General features: G+C 35.8%; 1 protein-coding gene across 1 annotated transcript in view; it reads left to right on the plus strand.

Moving 5' to 3' along the window:
- Positions 1-348: 348 nt before the first annotated feature.
- The window catches only part of LOC120779698, a 64,479-nt gene continuing 41,668 nt past the window's right edge, over positions 349-23,159 (plus strand). Inside the window, exons 1-2 of the mRNA XM_040112064.1 lie at positions 349-410; positions 465-739. Coding sequence (XP_039967998.1) covers positions 469-739 — 271 coding nt within the window. The 5' untranslated portion in view covers positions 349-410; positions 465-468. The remainder of the gene's footprint in view (positions 411-464; positions 740-23,159) is intronic.

A 23,159-nucleotide genomic window follows, 5' to 3' on the forward strand; every position in this document is an offset into this window, starting at 1 on the left:
ACTTCTCAAACATGTTTTTCAAAGGATAGAAAAGGATGGATAAGTTTCAGCAAAATCTAAAGGGGTCGGGTTCAAAAGTGGTCGATTTGGTATGGAATACCCCATATATTATATGTTCGGTGACCATCCGTACTGTTTTTTGCAGGACCGTACTGTTTTCAAACCTCTGTCCTGCGTAATTTTTCGAAACAGAAAAACCTGAAAATGTACTGTTTTCTCCCAAGTGCCTTTGTCCCGCATTTTATTCGATACTTAAAAATGTACGGTGGCAGCCCTTTACTAATCAAAATGTAGGCAGTTATCGATAATAACTACCATTTCTAATGAACATATGTATGTTTCATGCAATGCAATTTTCGTGAATGCTGCGCAACGATTGACCATCGAACAAGAAATAGTAAACAAAATTGGTAAGTCTTCAGAAAATTGTTTGAACACTTAATTAAATACTTTTTTTATTGTAGCGTTATGGCTCCACATAGAAAATGCACTTTCAACAATAATTTCAAAGAGAAGTACGCGTTTATAAAAAAGGCTGCACATGAGAATGAAGTGAAATGTTTGAAATGCAGTGCTGTTTTTTCCATTGCTAAGGGTGGTAAATGTGATATTGAACGCCATTTGATATCGCAAAAACATCGTAAGGCTGATTTTGAAGCTTCAACCAGTCAATCCGTTCTCAATTTTGTGCGACCACGTACAATGGATGATCAGGGAATGAAGATCAGCATCAATGAAGGTACTTGGGCGTACCACACCGTAAACCACAACTTTTCGTTTCGTTCTAATGATTGCACATCAAAATTAATTAAAAGATGTTTTGACGAAAACTATTCATCCGCTCGCACTAAAACTGAAGCTATTGTGTGTAATGTATTAGTACCATACGTATTGCAGCAAGTCGAAGCTGATTTGCGGGAAGTTAATTTTATTTCCATTTTCTCCGATTGTTCAAATCATGGCAGCATTAAGATTTGTCCGGTGCTTGTCAGATACTTCTTGCCGGAAAAGGGATACAAATAAAAATATTGGATGTAAAGGAACTGTCAGGTGAATCGTCAGGTATTTTAACAGCTCTAATTTCCAATGTATTGTTTAAATTTGATGTGAACCAAAAATTACTCGCTTTATGTGCGGATAACACCAACTGCAATTTTGGTGGAGCGGCAAGACGTGGAAAAAAAACTTTTTCATAAGCTTAAAGAATCTACCGGCTCAGTATATACAGTAATAAACCTTTTCTTTGTTTACATACATATACTCACCTCAAGAAAATCTTAGGGTGTTGTGTTGCACTTTTTTTGCTACTTTCATGGTAATCAGGGTGTTGTGTTAGCATTTAAACAACATATAAATTTTAAATTTTGATGATCGAGACTTTAAAAGATATAAAATAATGCAAGTGTTTACGTTATTTAAGTGATTATATTGAATTACTTTACATATCTGTTCAATTTTATTGGGATATTACTTGTTGTTTAATGTTAAATCAGTTGTTTTTTTTTGTGCAATTTTTAAACACACTTCAAGTATTTCTAAATGTTTGCATGCAGTAGGATACAATCGTGTGTGGTAATTTGTCGTTTGACATATACAAATTGACAACTCGTTAGCCGTTATAGGAAAACATCAATTGGAAATTGAGTTTGAAAAGAAAGATATGTCGAAGTTTTTAATAAGAATACATATTAGTGTTAATAATAAAGTTTATATTAAAAATTGTAGAGCCTTTTTATTGCTGCGAAAATTCACAACTCGACAGTTTAAATTACTTTTTATAAGAATTAGAACATATTTTTGTTTAAGAATTTTTATTAGGCAGGCAGCCAGCCCTCATTTTCGGCACATAAAATTTTTGTGCATTTCACATATGTAGGTAACTACCTCCCCCTTCTAAAAGTTAGCTTCTGTATTTTAATACATTATATTTAATAGAGTTGTAGGATTTTGGATGCATCTATTGTGGGAGCTTAGAAATCTTTATTAATTGTTAAATTATTTTGTACAATATTATTATTTAAATTTTTATGTAAATTATTAATTATGTTTATTTTAAGTTGTAAAGGTGAAAATAGGCCTGCCGTTCATACCGCAATTTTCATAGATTTTTTAATACATACCATCTATAAAAATTCTATAAAGCCTTACTTAAAAAGCCGAATATCTCGAGAAGTATTAATGATAGCGATTTTGACCTCAAACCTTTTTTATAGCAAATGTCATATATGAGATATATACAAAAAAAAATGCGAAATTCTTGAAAAAATCTGTTTTAGAGCCCCGTACTACCTCGCCGTTGTGAGTTACGACTTTGTTGCTCTGGGCACTTTTGTAGAGTGAACAATTCTGAGATATGCGTCTAAAGTCAAAGCGATGCCATAAAATACCTCTGATGTGTAGGAATTTAAAGCTAAAAACTAACGATTGTAGTGTATTTTCTATGGACAATTTTTACAACCTTTCGTCCAGTTCTTAATGTTAATATTAAGGGCTAAAATTTTCAGGGATTTTTTTTTAGGGTATTTCCAATGAAATTTCGTGACGGGACTAAAAAATATTAATAGTTCAAAAATTTATATGCAATTTTACATACTTATAAAGAAATAAATATTGTACCGTTTCTATCAGTTTTATCGTAAATAGTATACGGATGAGAATTAGAACGATGTATTAAAAATTCAGCTTCAAATGCCTAAATATCTTCTTTCTAAATTAAAATTATTGGTAATAATATTTCAAAAACTTACGAATACAAACCGTTTTATGTTTTTGTCTGTCAATTGTAAACAAATACATTCAGGAGAAAACTCACCACCGAGAAATCTAAAAATAGGGCTGCTTTTTATTCATAAGAACTCACTACATAATGAATATCTTACTATCAGTAAATGATATTTTTATGGGCGAAACATGACACACTATGGCGTTTAAATCAAATATTAGTAAGTATATGTCATTAATAAACAATTTCCTTTTATATTAAGCAACAATACTTATAGTTTTTGTTATTTATTAGAATAAATTTGCTAAGTATTTACTGCCTCAATATATACAGCACTGCGTTGCTACCTCTGAAAATCCAAGATGGCCGCTATTCACCCCTCAGAAAGCTACCACGAAAAGGTTATCTACTGTATATACTGTGTCTACCGGTAATATGCTTATTGGAATAAATTGTGCTGCACACATTACACTAGTTTACAGAATTGAACTTTTTGTCTGTTGCCGCGAATTCTGCGATTGATATTGTTCACTTATTACTTGTTTTTGTCAAATCTACCCTCAAAGATTTTTAAGCAGCTCGAGTTATTTTGTTTTTGACTTTTGTTATTTAAGCATATATATTAATCGAAAACAGGCGTATTTTACTGTGTTAAGATTAGTTTCTCAAGTTTTTGCGTCATGAGTAGTTAAAGAAGACGTTGTTTAAATAAACCAGATCATTTTTGCTACATATGCAGAGAATATGTGTTTAAAAATTGTAGAAAAGTTATAACAGAGTTGGTGAAAAATACCTATTTTGAGTATTTTGGGGTGCTCTTGGATAAAAATAAGAATTCTTGGGCTCCCAATTGTGTTTGTAAATCTTGTGTGGCAAATTTGTATGGATTTAAAAATGGTCAACATTCTTCTCGGTCAACAAAGTGGTTATACCAAGTTTCCCTTTTTTATATGTCTTTGGGACAGTAGAGCTAAACAACAGCATTGGGTGAGTAAAACTGGCCCTTGAGAGAAAAAATGGAGCCTGGAAAGCACAATATAGTTCACAATTCATTAGTAGCTCGTAACAAAATTGTCCTTCCACCATTACATATAAAACTGGGCATCATGAAACAGTTTGTAAAACCACTAGATAAAGATGGGAACTGCTTTTCTTACATTTGCCAAAAATTTCCTCAGCTCACTATGGAAAAGATTAAAGCCGGAATTTTTGATGGCCCCCAAATTAGACAACTTACGAAAGATACTCAATTTAGAAATTCTATGACTGAGTCAGAACTGAAGGCTAGGACAGCATTCGTATCTGTGATGTAGAATTTTCTCGGAAATAAAAAATCTGAAAATTATATTGAACTTGTAGAAGACCTTCTGCTACAATTAAAAAATATGGGATGCAATATGAGTATAAAACTCCACTTGCTCCATAGTCACCTAGACAGGTTTCGGAAAATTTAGGAGATATGAGCGAAGAGCAGAGAGAGCGTATACATCAAGACTTACTCGTCATGGAAGAGCGCTATCAGAGTTTCTGGGATACAAATATGATGTGTGACTATTGTTGGTCTCTAATACGTCATTTTCCAAAGTCTACACATCGGAGAAGAGCTTTAAAACGAAGTTTATTAGAACTTAATGATTAATTATTTTTCTTAATAAATACAAGTTTTTTTCTGTGTAATACCTACATGGCTGAAACTCTGAAACTAGAGCTGATAAAAATATGTAAATTATATTTTTGGAAATAGCATATTATATGGAGTCAGCAACAGCTAAAATTTCTTCGGCAACAAATGTACTGTAAACTAGTGTTATTAATAATTGTATTCAAGCCTCCATAGATTGTCTGCCGATAGATATTGAAGTAGTTGTAGTTAAAATTTTTTCGTACTTCTACATACATATATACAGTTAGAGTCGAAAATTTAAAGCAAATATGTGACGCAGTTGATGTTGAATACGAAAAATTACTTGGATTTAGTAAAACCAGATGGCTTACTCTTAAGCCGTCAATAGAAAGAATTTTAAAGCTTTATAAACCATAGAAGGAATATTTTTTACAACAACCCAAATGCCCGACTATTTTATACAATTTTTTTGGAGATCCTGCATCCGAAGCGTGGCTTTTTTTTGGACATTTTCATGCACCTTTTTTCCAAACTTATATTCTTTAAATTGATTCCCAGAAAATCTCTATGATAGAAGTGGCCTTACTTATTAAAGAACTCAAATTTAAAATAACCGAACGAAATTTTTATACCTCTAGTTGTAAGGAATTTAATTTCCGCGTTGTATAAAACGGGAATGAAATATGCAGATGAATTTAATAGTAACTCTACAAAATTTTGTAATATGTAATTACATTGATTTTTTAAATCAGCGGGATCAAGCCTTTAAAGACGTAGAAGTGATGGAATGGGTACCTACTTCTGCGTTAATTACAATCTTGGAATTCTGTGGAAGGAAATTTAATATACGTCAAGGAAATCAGAAATAAAACTGATATAAATGATGGTGAATTATTTGACGAGTTTTCTTTCGTTAAAAATTATTTAACTTCCGATAAATAAAACGAATGGGAAAACAGTGAAAAAACTGTAATAGACAAATGGGTTGAAATGTTTATGCATTTTAAAAATAATTCTATACCTTTTAAAAATATTTTAAAAGTTGTTGAATTTGCGTTGTGTTTGCCAGGCTCAAATGCCCCAACCGAAAGAATCTTTTCAATCTTAAACAACGTGTGGACTGATGGAAAATCCCAGATAAAAGTGGAAACTATCAAAGCAATACTAATAACAAAATGCAACAATGATCTTACCTGCCATGAGTTATAAAATTCATAAGAAATAAAAAATTTTCCCAAAAATAATCAAAGTTTAACTGTTAATATCTTTTAAACGTTTGGGTTTACGAAAAAATCATAGTAAACCTTTTTTGTAGAGCATTCAATTTACTACAAAATCTAAGGAACAAGATATTTTTTCAAGTAGTTGGAAGCGAGATATAAATTTTTCTGTCTGATAATAAGAAAAAATAGAAAACTGTATGTAGGAGGACCTTCCCGTTACAATTAAAAACTCATGTTTGGAGAGCCTTTCATAGAGGTGTCTAGGAACCTATTTAAAAAAAAAAAATATTTTATTTAAATTGTACCCGATGTAAATGGGGTATATTTTTTATCAGATGTTTTTCCGTACTTATAATGCGCCCGTATGTGCATATATGTACATAAGTACGCCTGTACACATGTATGTATGTACAGTGCGCGAATTTTGGTTAGCCGCACTCTTAAATTATAAAAAAATAACTGTTCACGCGACAGTTTTGATATTTTTGTTTTTGTAAAGAATAGTTGCTAGGTAATATTCATAGAAAGTTAGCATGCATACAAAAACAAGAGCATAACGGTACTAAAATAGCAAATTGTGAATATTGTGTGACAATAGGTGCGAACTTTGGTTAGCCGCAGTCTTATTTTTATCGTTTTTGCGGTAAGTAACATTTACACTTATTTTATTTGATTATATTCAGTTGACAACAGTGTGATTGAAATGGCTAAACAAAAGTTTTTAAATTATTTGGAAAAGGGCCAAATTCAAATTTTGAAAGAAAATGGTGTTTCTAACAGAGCAATCAGCCGGCAAATCAAAAGGACAGAGACAGTCGTGAGAAATTTTCTGAGATTAGGAGATAAATATGACATATCCAATAAAAATTCAAGGAGGAATAGCAAGATAACTCGCTGGCAAGTTAATATTATTAAAGAAGAAGCTACTAAAATCGGTTGAGCGCCTCTAAAATAGTAGCAAAATTAAATCTCCCAATTGGAAAAAGAAGAGTTCAGAAGATTTTAGCTGCAGACAGATACATAAAGTGGAAAAAGCAATTAAAAAAACCACAACTTACGCATGTCCATAAAGTAGCCAGACTTATATTTGCGAAGGAGCATATGAGTTAGACCGATTGCTGGCACGATGTTGTTTTTTCTGATGAAAAAAAGTTTAACTTAGATGGACCTGATGGGTTCAGTTATTATTGGCATGATCTGCGCGAAAATAAGGTATGATGGTATTGGGTGGGTTCTCTTACCACGGAAAGCTCAAACTATGTTTTATTACGACGAAAATGGATTCGGAAAAATATATTGAGATGTTGGATGATGTGCTCATTGAGTATTTGGAGAATAACGTCGAAATTGCGTTTACCTTTCAGCAGGACAATGCAAGCATCCACGTTTCCAAGAAGGCTAAAGAATTTTTTGCTTCGCGCTCTATACCGTTGCTAGAATGGCCAGTCCGAAGTCCGGACTTAAACCCCATTGAAAATGTTTGGGGCATAATTGCAAGGGCTGTGTATGCGAATAGGCGCCAGTACTTAGCCGTGCAGGAGCTAAAAACAGCAATTACGCAGGCGTGGCTGGATCTGAATATTGCTATACTGCAAAAGTTAATTGACACGATCCCAGACGGAATTTTCCAAGTAATTAATAAGAATAGGGGTGCAACTTCATATTAAGAGCGCAAAATTTGCTAAACTTTTGTAAAAACCTCTTAATTATCTAATTTTTTGTAATGTGGCTAAGTAAAGTTCGCGGTTAGTTACGTTGTATTTTCAATATTTTAACTTTTTTGTTTTTTTTAATATATTTGAAATGTAAAACTATTTTCTCTTCTCTTCCCCAATAAAGAAGTATTTTGAAATATTCTAAATTCAGTTACTTTTGACAATAACTCTTATGTTAAACCACCAAAAAGCATGTGCGGCTACCCAAAGTTCGCGCACTGTATATGTTCACTGTACGGATGAACCGCGAAAAGAAAATTACCAGACCGTAGGTAATTTCCGTAATTTTAATTGTTTGTAGATATACATATATGAATATACATATACATGCAAGTATACATATATGTATTATTCGTATAAGGAGTTCATATGTAATGTTAGTTAATGTTATACATAAAAGAGCAAATTATACTCCTTGCACGTTATACAAGTATATATGTAAGTATGTATATGTGGGATATATGATAAATATATGTGGGATACATATAGTAACAAATGGGGAAGGGCTAAGTTCGGGTGTCACCGAACATTTTATACTCTCGCACGATAAAGTGATAATCGAGATTTCATTATCAGTCATTTACATATTTTTCAAATACCGTATTTGTGTAGAGTTTTATTCCGCTATCATCATTGGTCCCTAATGTATGTATATATTATACAGAGAAGGCATCAGATGGAATTCAAAATAGCGTTATATTGGAAGAAGGCGTGGTTGTGAACCGATTTCACCCATATTTTGTACATGTCATCAGGGTGTTAAGAAAATATTATATACCGTATTTCATTGAAATCGGTGGAGTAGTTCCTGAGATATGCTTTTTGGTCCATAAGTGGGCGAGGCCACGCCCATTTTCAATTTAAAAAAAAAAAAGCCAGGGTGCAGCTTCCTTCTGCAATTTCTTCCGTCAAATTTAGTGTTTCTGACGTTTTTTGTTAGTCGGTTAACTCACTTTTAGTGATTTTCAACATAACCTTTGTATGGGAGGTGGGCGTGGTTATTATCCGATTTCTTCCATTTTTTAACTGTATATGGAAATGCCTGAAGGAAACGACTCTATACAGGTTGGTTGACATAGCTATAGTAGTTTCCGAGATATGTACAAAAAACTCAGTAGGGGGCGGGGCCACGCCCACTTTTCCAAAAAAATTACGTCCAATAATGCCCCTCCCTGATGCAATCCTTTGTGTCAAATTTCATTTTAATATCTTTATTTATGGCTTAGTTATGACACTTTATAGGTTTTCGATTTCCGCCATTTTGAGGGCGTGGCAGTGGGCCGATTTTGACCATCTTAGAACTTAACTTTCTTATGGAGCCAAGAAATACGTGTACCAAGTTTCATCATGATATCTCAATTTTTACTCAAGTTACAGCTTGCACGGACGGACGGACAGGCGGACGGACGGACAGACAGACATCACTTTGGTATTTATAACAGTAACAGTGTAAATATCAGGGGTATTGCTGGAAATTAGTGCGAGAGTAAATAATTGAGAATTTTTTGTTGTTGTTGTGGAAATATTTTTTGTGTTCTATACGTAACACAACGTTAAGCATTTATTGACAATCAATAATTAATTACATGTATTACCAACCTTTTTTTCTAGCGGTACTTCGGTTTTTACTGGGAAATAAACCGAATACTAAAACAGTTTAGCAAGGTTTTTTTCTTTTTTCTATTTTATTTTAACAGATTTTTTATAAAAACCGCAAATGTGAAAGTATTAAATATACATGCATTTGTTTATTGAAATAGAAATAAATATTAAAAGGAATCGATACGAATCACTTTAATTTCCTCCATGGGATTTTATGGACAATGTGCTTTATAGTGTGTGTGTATGTGTTTGATCGTGGGCTTTTGTTGCGGCTCTTCCTCCCATTCTTTCCTGTGCAGGTGCTGATTTGGTGTGGTTGTTGTTATTTTATGTTTTTGGTTTTTTCGCGCCCGTTCTTTGCAGTTACATACATATGTAAGAATATATGGCTTTTTGTTGCGATTCGCGCCCGCTATATATTATTCTAGCTAAGCATTTATTTTGCGCCCATTCTTTTTTTTGTAATTGCTATTGTTTAACACCGTAGTTTTTATACCCTGAACAAGGTATATTAAGTTTGCTAAGAAGTTTGTAACACCCAGAAGGAAGCGTCGGAGACCCTATAAAGTATGTATATAAATTATCAGTATGTTGAGCTGTGTCGATTTAGCCATTTCCGTCTGTCTGTCCGTCTGTATATATGTATACGATATCGTTTTCAAATTTTGCAAACGTCATTTTCTCTTCAAGAAACTGCTCATTTGTTGGAACTGCCGATATGGGTATGGGTGCTGGGTAAGGTTTTAAAGGCAAAAAAACGGATATATTTGTGTTTTTTTTTGCCGCGACAGGAGTAATATAATTGTACTAAATTTAATGACATATTATTTTACAACTTTTGAAGTATATAAAAAAAATTGTTCAATGAAAAATATTAATAAATAAGCCAGCGACAGTGAATCTCCAGAAGCGCCTTGAAAAAAAATGGTTTAGCGGTGAACATTATAACTCGTTAACGGATCATCTGAAACAAAAAAAATTATATGTGTTTTAAAGGTGATGTATTTCTCAAGTTAAAAATATATATTTTTTTTATTGAAAGAAAAAAGCCCGATTTTAGCTCAAAAAGGCGCGGTTAGTATGTAAATAAAAAATAGAAAAAAATGAAAAAAATTCCCTCTGATTACCTGTTGATTTATGTGAAGAAGTAATGTTCCAATTCTCAAAAGGATCGGTTAATTAGATTTTGAGTTCTAGTGTTCAGGAACTTCAAAAATAACGTTTTCGGGAAAATCGATGTGAATATTCTCGACATATTGGCGTTTAGAAAAATAAATAAAACAGAAGAGGAAAACATAATTTTTAAAACCTCACCCCCCTTAAGGTAATAATATAATCTCCGAAAAAATTGTTTAGATCGGATTACTATAGCATATAGCTTCCATACAAACTGAGTTACTAAAAAAACGTCACCTGTGAAGGGTATATTAGCTTCGGTGCAACCGAATTTAACGATTTTTCTTGTTTTTTATATTTCTGTTTTGTTGAATTTCACCTCATTTTGTTATTATGTTTCGCACTCCAGTATTTTATGTATTTTATGTATGTATGTATATTTTTATTTCACCATTGCACAGCACTTTTATAGACACCACATACAAGTATTTGTATATATATTTATATATTTTTTTGCATATGTGGTTATTTATCCGCACAAATTTTTGTTTTTGTTTTGTTAAAAATCTATAGTGCTATGGCTCGAAGGACCATATGTTTCCTCACCTGGTTTTATTCCACAATTAGCGTTAACGTTGTTCGTTCTTGTTGATACTTTTAAGATCTGCTGGGGTTTTTATTTACAGTAGGAGGAAGCATCGAAAGCCGGAGTGCGGGACTTTAATCCGCTAAACCTAACCTACTCCCACCTCATGGCTCTCCTACGGGACCACTGGACAAAGTATTACTTTATGGGAGAGAAGAAGACGTTTAAGTCTCCTCTATTGCACGGACTGACTCACACCTAATCTGTTCTAATTGTCTCAATTTAGTCATAACTTGGCTTGCCGCTTCGCTGACAGCATTCCACTTTATAAAGGACTCGCACATACATAAGTGCTGGCAAATTTTCCACCGTGATACTACCTCCAAAGATGGTTTTCAGCTTTTCCCTTATATTTGAAAACCGATGGCAATAAAAGAATACGTATTCAGAGTCTTCTATACACTCTGTATACGTCGGAGAGTATGAACCAATCATCTGCTGGAGGGTGAATACGCGTAACTGTATGAAGTTGTCATGTGTGTTGTCTTCATGTGCGTGTGGTGTGTTATCGTCCAGTGACGTGTGTTGAAGGGGGAGCGCTAACTGATCTAGCCAACATTATCAAATCTAGGAATTTTGAATCCCTTAATTTTAGATATGGCAGAAATCAAAGAAATAATAAGGTAGGAAAGAAGTAACGTAAAAATATCATATCTTATTGATGCTTCTGAATTTAAATTGGAAAAAAATAATCTAATAACAGCTTTTTAAATCAATACATGTTTCAACTAAAACATAGAAAATTACTAATCGAAAATAAAAAAAAATTAGAACTATTTCTGATAATGCTTTGAAAATATCATAATAACGAAGTTTTATTGTAGATATTGTTTCGACCCTACCGGACCATACGCCAGTGAATTTTTGTCAGTAGATCCCAACGTTTTATGCTGTTTCCGAAAAAGTTATACAAGTCTTGCATCGTTGCGAAACAAATCTGTATTTCCACACAACTGCATCATTTATCATTTATCACCAAATTTAAATTATGAGTGACACAATGGACTTACTCTGCGTTAGGCTGAATAACCTGAATATGTTTTTGCACACCATCATACACACCGTTCATCACACTGGCTCCATCATAGCGTTGCCGCACACATTTTTTTAAGTCAATATTTTTTTCGATAAATAATGTTTTCATTTGGTTGACTAAATCTACTGCGCACTGCATGAGGGCTGCATAAAAAGGATAGAAACACTGTCAATTTTGTCATGTGTGGTGTCCAGAGAGCTGCAACGAGTATGATAAAATCAGAACAACACGAACAATCTGTTCTTCGGCAATCACGATCGAGTAAATGGTATGGCTGGCTTCGGTTCCAATCGTATCATGTCAGTTCATAGCGTTGCGACGATTGTTTGAATTGATGTGAAATTTTGGGTAAACTATAAGTGAATCTACGAGTAAATCTATGGGTAAATCTATGAGTACAGCAAACAACAACAATTTTCTGCTGGACTGATTTGAGTCATGTGTAAACAATGGAAATTCCATCGAGAAAGTACATACATACATATATACCTACATTTGTTGTATGTATGTACGCGATGGAATTTCCATTAAACATATAACGTATGTACATATATTGTACATATATACATGTATAATATATATTGTATATACAAACATATGTATTCGAAATAGAACAGAAGTGCACTAGTAAATCAGTGTTTAGGGGATGATATACACACCGAACGATGTCGATCATTTCAATCATTGAAGCATGAGTTTGCAGCACTTCGGAAATTTTCTGCTGATGCGAACGTTTATAAACAAATCAGGTAAAAGCTGATCGCTAGTGATTCAAAGTTGTTCCCTATCGCTGATTTGGAGACAAACGGTGCGCTTCGTGTACATGAACTGAACTTAAAGAATCAGACAGAGTAACGGATCAGTACTTAAGGGGGTATTCTGGTCTAGAAATTTAACCCTAGTCGAGACCAATGGTGCTTGGCTAGGCCAAGTGGTGTTTACATACATTTGTATGGAAATACGTGTTGTATTTACGTTCATATATGTACAATATAGATACATACATTTTTGAAATTTCATACCTCTAGATTTGGTTGAAATCAAATTGACTGCCTTGTTCATGCTTGGCGTGGCAATAGCGTTCACAAAAAATGTAACATTTTGAGAAAAATTACATTTTTTTTAACCTTTCAAAACGCTCTAGGAGCTAAAGTATTTGACCTAAATTGCACCGGTTAGGTAATTTAAAGAGTTTTCAGGAAATGTATGGGGACGCGGGGGATCAAAACCATTTTGCGAGTTAGTTCACCCCTGGGGCTTTCAGGAAAGCTCTCAACCTCCCCTCTATCACTACCAGGGGCGTGGCAATAGCGTTCACAAAAAATGTAACACTTTGAGAAAAATTACATTTTTCTTAACCTTTAAAACGGACTAGCGGCTAAAGTATTTGACCTAGATAAACATACAAACCAATTTGGACATGTAACGAACATGAAAACAGATAAGTCAACCGTGCGAAGTGATAGAAACATATAAAAAGTTCATATATTTTCATACAAACTATATGGGGTCTAGCCAAGCACCATTGGTGCACTAAGGTGTAATATTAGAATATCCTTTTTTTGTCCTTTTCGATACGATATCCTTGAATTCTTTTTTCTGAATTCTATAGACAATAAAATTCTAGGAAGCTACCTGGAAGCGCAAGTCGTTTGCTGCACTCTAAATGTATTTAAATAACATTTAAAAACAAAATATGGCTGGCCAGACCTGAGGGTGCCGATGAGGGTTAAAAAATCGATTTTTTTTTTATATTTTCAAAGTCTAACTATTCAAGAATATGTGTACAAGAGGATTTTTCAAAATTCAAATTATTTTCGGAGATATAGGCATTTTTCTGACCCGGCAACCAAACTGGTTCGGCCGGACCTAATCGAACAAAAGATTTTACGCGAAACCTTAAACGCGTTTTTCTCAAAACTGACTTTTTCGGAACGATACCCACGATTTCTCAGGTTCTACTGGACCGATTTACTTGAAATTTTTATAGAGTCTTCTTTATAGGCTTGTCTATGGTTGGAACTAGCCCCATCCCCAAATTTTTAGTTTTATTATTTTTAAAAAATTCGAAATAGTCAGAGAAAGTGATCCAAAAAAAACTTTTTTTTCAGGCAGTCGCCATTTTGTGAAAAAAAATTGTCCCACTTTTTCGTAGTTCCGGCCATTGCGACATTATTCTAGAACCTAGAATAATAATGAGGATGGAGTCATGTGTAGAAGTTCACGCAAGTGAGGAAAGTTCTCTGACCGCCATTCACTTGGGAGTGGCCAGAAACGATTATTTTACACATGGCCCAAGCAGCTCACTACTTCCGTTCTTTGACCAAGTATCCTCTGGGTAGCCTAAGAACATCCGTTCGAAGGCGAGCTAATGTGAGAAGGCGAAACATCCCCTGCATAGGGTTGTGCGCTGGGTTTGGGACCCGCCACGTAAAAAAACACCCCCAATGAAAAGGAAAACACAGCCTCGGATGAGAGACCCCACTTTTGATAACGACCATGGCAAATGAAATAAGGACTACGATTTGAGGGCATGCACCTGGAATGTCCGGACCCTTAATTAAGAAGAGAGAGACTCCGTCGCCGAGTACTATCATTCACTCCGGTGAATGAACGTCTAGCCACAATCCGCATCAAAGCGAGGTTCTTCAACATATCGCTGATTTGCGCACACGCCCCGACGGAAGAGAAGGACGATGTGACCAAAGATGCCTTCTATGAGCGCTTGGAGCGCGCTTATGAGAGCTGCCCCCGCCACGATGTCAAAATCGTGCTTGGCGACTTTAACGCCAGAGTGGGCAAAGAAGGTATATTTGGTACTACGGTCGGTAAATTCAGCCTCCACGACGAAACATCCCCATATGGGTTGAGGCTGATTGACTTCGCCGGGGCCCGAAATATGGTTATCTGTAGTACTAGATTCCAGCATAAGAAGATTCATCAAGCTACCTGGCTGTCTCCGGATCGAAAAACTACCAACCAGATCGATCATGTTGTGATAGACGGAAGACACGTCTCCAGTGTTTTAGATGTGCGTGCGCTCCGAGGTCCTAACATCGACTCGGACCACTATCTTGTTGCAGCTAAGATTCGCACCCGCCTCTGTGCAGCAAAAAAAGCACGTCAACAAACATAAAGAAGGTTCGACGTCGAGAAGCTGCAATCACAACAGACAGCCGAACGATTTTCTACTCGGCTTGCACTCCTGCTCTCTGAGAGCACTCGTCAACAACTCGGTATAAGGGAACTGTGGGACGGCATTTCAAATTCCTTACGTACAGCTGCAACCGAAGCCATTGGTTTTCGGAAAGTGCAAAAGAACAACTGTTACGACGAGGAGTGCCGTGTCGCAGCGGAGAGAAAACAGGCTGCCTACCTCGCAACGTTACGATCGACCACAACACGTGCGGGATGGGATAGATACCGAGAGTTGAAGAGGGAAGCGAGACGCATTTGCAGACGGAAGAAGAAAGAGGATGAAATGCGTGAGCACGAAGAGCTTGATAAGCTGGCCGACAGGGGTAATGCTCGAAAATTCTACGAAAAAATGCGGCGGCTTACAGAAGGTTTCAAGACCGGAGCATACTCTTATAGAACCCCCAAAGGTGATCTAATCACTGATGCCAAGAGCATACTTAAATTATGAGGGGAACACTTCTCCAGCCTGCTGAATGTCAGTGAACGCACAACAGCAGGAGAAGAAGAACCCGATTCCTCAATCGATGACGATGGAGCAGACGTTCCATTACCCGACCATAAAGAAGTTCGAACAGCAATTGTCCGCCTCAAGAACAACAAAGCGGCAGGGGTCGACGGACTGCCGGCCGATCTATTCAAACACGGCGGCGAAGAACTGATAAGGAGCATGCATCAGCTTCTTTGTAAAATATGGTCTGACGAATGCATGCCCAACGATTGGAATTTAAGAGTGCTATGCCCAATCCATAAAAAAGGAAACCCCACAATCTGTGCCAACTACCGTGGGATCAGCCTCCTCAGCATCGCATATAAAGTTCTATCGAGCGTATTGTGTGAAAGATTAAAGCCTACCGTCAACAAGCTGATTGGACCTTATCAGTGTGGCTTCAGACCTGGAAAATCAACAACCGCCCAGATATTCACCATGCCCCAAATCTTGGAAAAGATCCGTGAAAAGAGAATCGACACACACCACCTCTTCGTCGATTTCAAAACTGCTTTCGACAGCACGAAAAGGAGCTGCCTTTATGCCGCGATGTCTGAATTTGGTATCCCCGCAAAACTAATACGGCTGTGTAAACTGACGTTGAGCAACACGAAAAGCTCCATCAGGATCGGGAAGGACCTCTCCCAGCCGTTCGATACCAAACGACGTTTCAGACAAGGCGACTTCCTATCGTGCGACTTCTTCAACCTGCTTCTGGAGAAAATAGTTCGAGCTGCAGAACTATATAGAGAAGGTACCATCTTCTATAAGAGTGAACAGTTGCTGGCGTATGCCGACGATATTGATATCATCGGCCTCAACACCCGCGCCGTTAGTTCTGCTTTCTCCAGGCTGGACAAGGAAGCACAGAAAATGGGTCTGGCAGTGAACGAGGGCAAGACGAAATATCTCCTGTCATCAAAAAAACAGTCGTCGCACTCGCGACTTGGCTCTCACGTCACTATTGACAGCCATAACTTTGAAGTTGTAGATAATTTCGTCTATTTAGGACCCAGTATTAACACCACCAACAATGTCCGACTGGAAATCCAACGCAGGATTGTTCTTGCCAACAGGTGCTACTTCGGACTGAGTAGGCATTTGAAAAGTAAAGTCCTCTCTCGACGAACAAAAGCTAAACTCTATAAGTCGCTCATAATTCCCGTCCTGCTATATGGTGCAGAGGCTTGGGCGATGACAACAACCTATGAGTCGACGTTACGAGTTTTCGAGAGAAAGGTTCTGCGAAAGATTTATGGTCCTTTGCCCATTGGCCACGGCGAATATCGCATTCGATGGAACGATGAGCTGTACGAGATATAAGGTCATGTTGTCCAGATGGATGAAAACACTAAAGCTCTGAAAGTATTCGACGCAGTACCCGCCGGGGGAGGCAGAGGAAGAGGAAGACCTCCACTCCGTTGGAAGGACCAAGTGGAGAAGGACCTGGCTTCGCTTGGAATATCCAACTGGCGCCACGTAGCGAAAAGAAGAAACGACTGGCGCGCTGTTGTTAACTCGGCTATAATCTCGTAAGCGGTGTCTACGCCAATTAAGAAGAAGAAGAAGAATAATAATCTTTTTTTTTTTTGGTTTCAAATAACTAGAAGGGTTGAAATCATGGGTATGGTCACGTGGAATTTTTTAGAGACCCCCCACTTCGCCAGCTCATAATTTTTGAAATTTTTTTCTTTTTTGAGTTTTTAATTTTTTTCTGTACTCTTCTAAATTTAACAAATAACTAATAAAAATATTTATAGAGAAAATATGAATTGCCTTTTTTTACGACACTTTAAAATTACCTGAAATTCATGCTTCTAGACCAGAATACTTATTAAGTATAAACAAAAATTTATTACTCGTTGCAGTTCTCTGGTGGTGTCTTCATGTGTGGATCGCGTTGGTGCGGTATGTTATCGTTCAGTGACGTGTGCTGAGCGCTAATTCATCTAGCCAATATTAGGCGTGTTTTATTTGACCAGCAAATTAAGCTATTAGCTTATTTTGTATGGAAGACTTAGCCAACATTGCTTGCCTTTCATCGGCATTTCCGGACAAGGAACCAGAAAAGGCCGGGGCCGTATCTGCGCTGTAGGGCGGCTGCGGAAGCATTGGATGCCGACTTTGATTAGGTAGTTCTTCCCAAAAAAGAACGGTGTGAGCCGAAACGATGCCAAGGTGCAACTTCCAATCGGCTGCGATGTCATGTCGGACCCTATTGACCCTTCGTTTGAGTCTTTTGGGGACATTTACGTAAAACTTGGCGTTCACGGTTCGGCTTGCACCACACAGTAACACGTCGTGCAAAAATGTTTGTCCTGACCCTCCAGGTGCTCGGAGACAACTGACCAGCCACTCGTTCATTAGCTAGGATCGCCTTCTACCGAATCCATTAGGTGGGCGCACTCTTCGAAGTACAGTCGCGGCGAAAAAAAGGTAGTTCAATTACTTTCAATACACACCCTGTACATACATACTTACACGATGTATGAATGTTATTCGTACTAATGCATTTTGAAACTTCGGTTTATTAAAAAATAAAAAAATAAAAAATAAAAGCTGCCTAAGTATAATATTAGTGGTGACCCAAAAGTATACTTTTTTAATCATTTTATGCTTTAAGAGATTTGTTTGAAAACTCTTTTAGAATTTCTTCCGAACGGATTGAATAGTATGTACAAAAATGAGAAACTTACACTTTCCTCTTATGTTCCGTATCAAGGAAATTTGCTAAAACTATTAGTTATTAGGAAAGCAAATAAATGCTGAGGTCCGTGGCGTAGCTTGGTAACCAAGGGCCATGGGACAATTTAAAAAATGGGGGCCCACTGATATGTAAACTGATTAGGGTTTATCAAATAAAAATATGATATATATAAATACGTTAAAAATGATAAGCTACTTAAGCTCTATTTCTGCACTGGAGGGCAGGTAAGAAAAATATTAAACAGTAACAAAATGAACTACAATAAAAACTTGGTGTAGGTTTGGGTAATAAAACGAAACAGAAAATTATTATATAAAGGTCGGGCCTACCACCTGAAGAAATAACAATTATATTTAAAATTTTTTCCTAGCTTTAGTTTTTGCAAAGGTATCAACGACTTCGTTGAAATCCAGGTTTGATGCAGTTTTTTTTCGATTACTATTAGCGATAAATGTTGGAGTCGAGTTTGGCAAATATTATTTGTAAAATAATTTTTAATTATGTCTTATTTGCTAAATGACATTTTAGCTGCTGCAATTGTAAAAAAATAACATTGCTGTAAATACTTCCGTTAGGTCGCATTTCAGCACTACATATATTTGCTCATTATTTCCTTACATAATTAGTGAAGTTGAATTAGTTGAGGTAAAACTAGACTTTAAATATTAAGAAATTGTCTCAGTGTGAAACTTTCGAAAAATCGGTTTTTTGTTGCATTATCGGATAGCATACACTGTAATAAACATTATCTCTGGTTCTAAAAACGAAATTCAAATTATTAAGATCGCGTTTTTTTTAGAAATGCAACACATTGGGGAACACTGCAACTCCAATCTTTAAATTCGTTTTTCTCAGAATGGTGTTTTTCAAAACGGTTTCCATTCTCAAAGGAGGAGTTTTGAAGATATCTAGTTCCAATTTGGTGGGAACTTTTTTAGCGTCATTCTCTAACGCGCCATGGAAGCTTTTTTTGATTTTTTTTAACTTCCTACTTTTTTCCTTGAAAAACTGTCGGAAAAAAGGGCCAAATTCGCTACTTTTTGTTCAAACCGCCGCCATTTTGTCAAATTTCAAAAAACAAAAATCGCTTTCATAACGCGATAAGCGACTTTCCCACAGAGTATTAATCTTTTTGAAGATTTTGCTTATATCAAAATTATGGCCGCAATCGTGGACATCATACAGGACATTTTTTAGGTATCATTTCAACAATTTATTTATATTAACTATTATACACCCAATAAATAAATAAAATAAATCATTTTGGATTGGCCCTGAATGTATTTATTTATCCCAAAAATCGGACTTATTAGTTAGTCTTTTTACTTGAAAGTGGGTATTAATACCATATTTTCTTGCAGTTTCATTTGAATAGTTCGAAATCATTTCCATAACTTTGCTTTGGTCTCAGGTAAAACTTTACTTGCTTCGCCCAAATTGATGTCGCATTTTTGTAATGTTTTAGATGCATAATTGATGTTGTTCAATACACTGCTGATGAATTCGCAAAGCGATAAGAACTTGAAATTTAGCATTTTCATTTTAATTCTCTCTGCTTCACTACGCTCATCTTTATTAGGACTCTTTAGAACTGCTTCTGATAATGCTTTGATAATATTAAAATAACGAAGTTTTATTGCAGATATTGTATCGACCCTACCGGACCATACGCCAGGGAATTTTGGCAGTAGATCCCAACGTTTTATGCTGTTTCCGAAAAAGTTATACAAGTCTTGCATCGTTGCGAAACAAATCTGTATTTCCACACAACTGCATCATTTATCATTTATCACCAAATTTAAATTATGAGTGACACAATGGACTTACTCTGCGTTAGGCTGAATAACCTTAATATGTTTTTGCACACCATTTTACACACCATTTATCACACTGGCTCCATCATAGCCTTGCCCAACCCACATTTTTTAAGTTAATATTTTTTTCGATAAATTGGTAATGTTGTCATTTGGTTGACTAAATCTACTGCGCACTGTTTGATGGCTGCATAAAAAGGCTAGGAACACTTCTTTCAGTTTTATATAAGTTTTCTGTCAATTTTTCGATCTGGTTATAACTGCTTACCTCACAACAATGCTTACCTGATTTACCTTCGATATGTCGTATGGTAACACTCTAATTTGTTCTAGTAGATGGGTTTCGAGTTTGGTCTCCAAGCTCACAATCATTTCATTTTGGATTGTTGCCCTCAGATATCTTGTAGATCCTAAAAACATAAAAAGGACAATTTCAAAAAAGTCGTGATATTAAACAGTTAATAATTATGAACAAAATAAAACGATTAAAAAGCTTAGAAATAATTAGTATTTCCTTTGGGCATATACAAAACTTGTCGCAAAATGTAATCATATCGACCCACAAGCTGTACAAAGCACAGCAAATTTCTGTAGTATCCTTCCTGCCTTAAGTCTTCTCTATGTCCTCTCAAAGCCAAAGAACTTTTTGCTAAGGTAAGTATGATGTCAAATAACCTTGAAAAAACATTTTTCAAAATGATGCTTCTTTGCGAGTTTCATTTTCAAGTTCCTTATCGATAGTATTAGTATCGTTTTTTCTAAAATTCATACACAGCACATCCTTCCGTATGGCCATTCGGATAACTGTGTTGTTTAATTCTTTCTGATAAATGCTTCCAATCTCGAATTCCCGTACACCAAACATTAATCCTTTGTGAAGCAAATAACCAAAAGGACTGACAAGAGGCAGCTTCTAGTATTTTGGAATAACACAACCAAACACGATTAATGCACATATTTATAACACGAAACGTAGTACGATTTTTATACTCTCGCAACAATGTTGCTAAGGAGAGTATTATAGTTTTGTTCACATAACGGTTGTTTGTAAGTCCTAAAACTAAAAGAGTCAGATATAGGGTTATGTATACCAAAGTGATCAGGTCGACGAGTAGAGTCGAAATCCGGATGTCTGTCTGTCCGTCCGTCCGTCTGTCCGTCCGTCTGTCCGTCCGTCCGTCCGTCCGTGCAAGCTGTAACTTAAGTAAAAATTGAGATATCATGATGAAACTTGGTACACGTATTCCTTGGCTCCATAAGAAGGTTAAGTTCGAAGATGGGCAAAATCAGCCCACTGCCACGCCCACAAAATGGCGGAAACCGAAAAGCTATAAAGTGCCATAACTAAGCGATAAATAAAGATATTAAAGTGAAATTTGGCACGAAGAATCGCATTAGGGAGGGGCATATTTGGACGCGATTTTCTTGGAAAAGTGGGCGTGGCCCCGCCCCCTACTAAGTTTTTTGTACATATCTCGGAAACTACTGTAACTATGTCAACCAAACTCTTCAGAGTCATTTTCTTCAGGCATTCCCATATACAGTTCAAAAATGGAAGAAATCGGATAATAACCACGCCCACCTCCCATACAAAGGTTATGTTGAAAATCACTAAAAGTGCGTTAACCGACTAACAAAAAACGTCAGAAACACTAAATTTGACGGAAGAAATTGCAGAAGGAAGCTGCACCCAGGCTTTTTTTTTTAAATTGAAAATGGGCGTGGCCTCGCCCACTTATGGACCAAAAACCATATCTCAGGAACTACTCCACCGATTTCAATGAAATACGGTATATAATATTTTCTTAACACCCTGATGACATGTACGAAATATGGGTGAAATCGGTTCATAACCACGCCTTCTTCCAACATAACGCTATTTTGAATTCCATCTGATGCCTTTTCTGTATAATACGAGTATATACATTAAGAACCAATGATGATAGCGGAATAAAACTTTACACAAATACGGTATTTGAAAAATATGTAAATGACGTATAATGAAATCTCGATTATCACTTTATCATGCGAGAGTATAAAATGTTCGGTGACACCCGAACTTAGCCCTTCCTTACTTGTTAAAAACTCCTATTGTTTTAGTTTACGTCTGTTGTTGACGTTTACAAGTTATAACAAGATTTGTCGTATACATTTTCGAAAAATTTAGAGATCTGCGGTTTCACCAAACCCTCTGCTTTTATGTGTGTCATGCAAATATCATCCACGCTCACATGATCGACGGCAGAGGTATCTCCAACTGCAATAATTGTCGAATCTTCTTCAGCAGGCTTCTCAACCAACACGGTAGTTACCAAATTATTTGAGTTACTATCAATAGAAATATTTTGGTCAGATGTACTTGCAGAAGGCTGACTAAAAAACTTGTAAATTTGTACAATTTTATTTGCAGTTTTTCACAATATTTCCCGTTATACCATGAGCTTTAGCCGAAATCTATAGGTTTGACACGATATATTGACTTAACGGACATCAAAACTTACAGTACAAAAAGGTTTATTGACATTAGCTTACTTACTCTTGATACAGCATTCATTTTTTAACCATTCTCGAAAAAAAATTTTAACTCGGATTCACAATAAAACGCATATATCACTTTCCGTCAAATTGACAACACTGCCAACCTACAAAACGAATTTAGGGGAATTCCCTGGGCATAACTTTTGAGGGCCTCCTGAGCTTGAGGGTTCCATGGTACGACCCCACCTAGCCCCTAGGTAGTTACGCCATAGACTGAGGTTATAATGTTAAATTTACTTTAAATTAAATTTGAAATACAAAAGAGTATACTTTTGTTGAATAGTGTTTGAAATAGTTCCACATTATTATTTTTTTCATTCGAGCTGTGTTGCAGATTGCCGATTGATTATAGCAATTATTTTAAATAATAATATTATGAAAAATCACAATGAAATTTGGAAAATGTTAGTCTAAAACATGAAGCTTTCTCATTGTGTATTTGTTTTTTAAATTTAGTTTTGAAATTTTATTTACATGAAATTTTCTTTACTAAAATTTTGAAATCAGTAAGATACGTTGTCTACTAAGTCCGACGTCACCTTTACCTAACTTTCGACGCTGATATTAGTTTCGATACTCCTTCTTCTTTAATCTGGAGATTGTATCAATGCAACACGAAATTCTCACGTTAGATCGAATCAAATCAAAATTGTCTCCCTCACTAAATGTATTGTGTCAAAAGTAAAATATAAATCGTAGTATTTTAAATATAATTTCTACGCTTAAGAATA

This window comes from Bactrocera tryoni, unplaced genomic scaffold (assembly GCF_016617805.1).
Source record: "Bactrocera tryoni isolate S06 unplaced genomic scaffold, CSIRO_BtryS06_freeze2 scaffold_11, whole genome shotgun sequence".
NCBI classification, from domain to species: Eukaryota; Metazoa; Arthropoda; class Insecta; order Diptera; family Tephritidae; genus Bactrocera; species Bactrocera tryoni.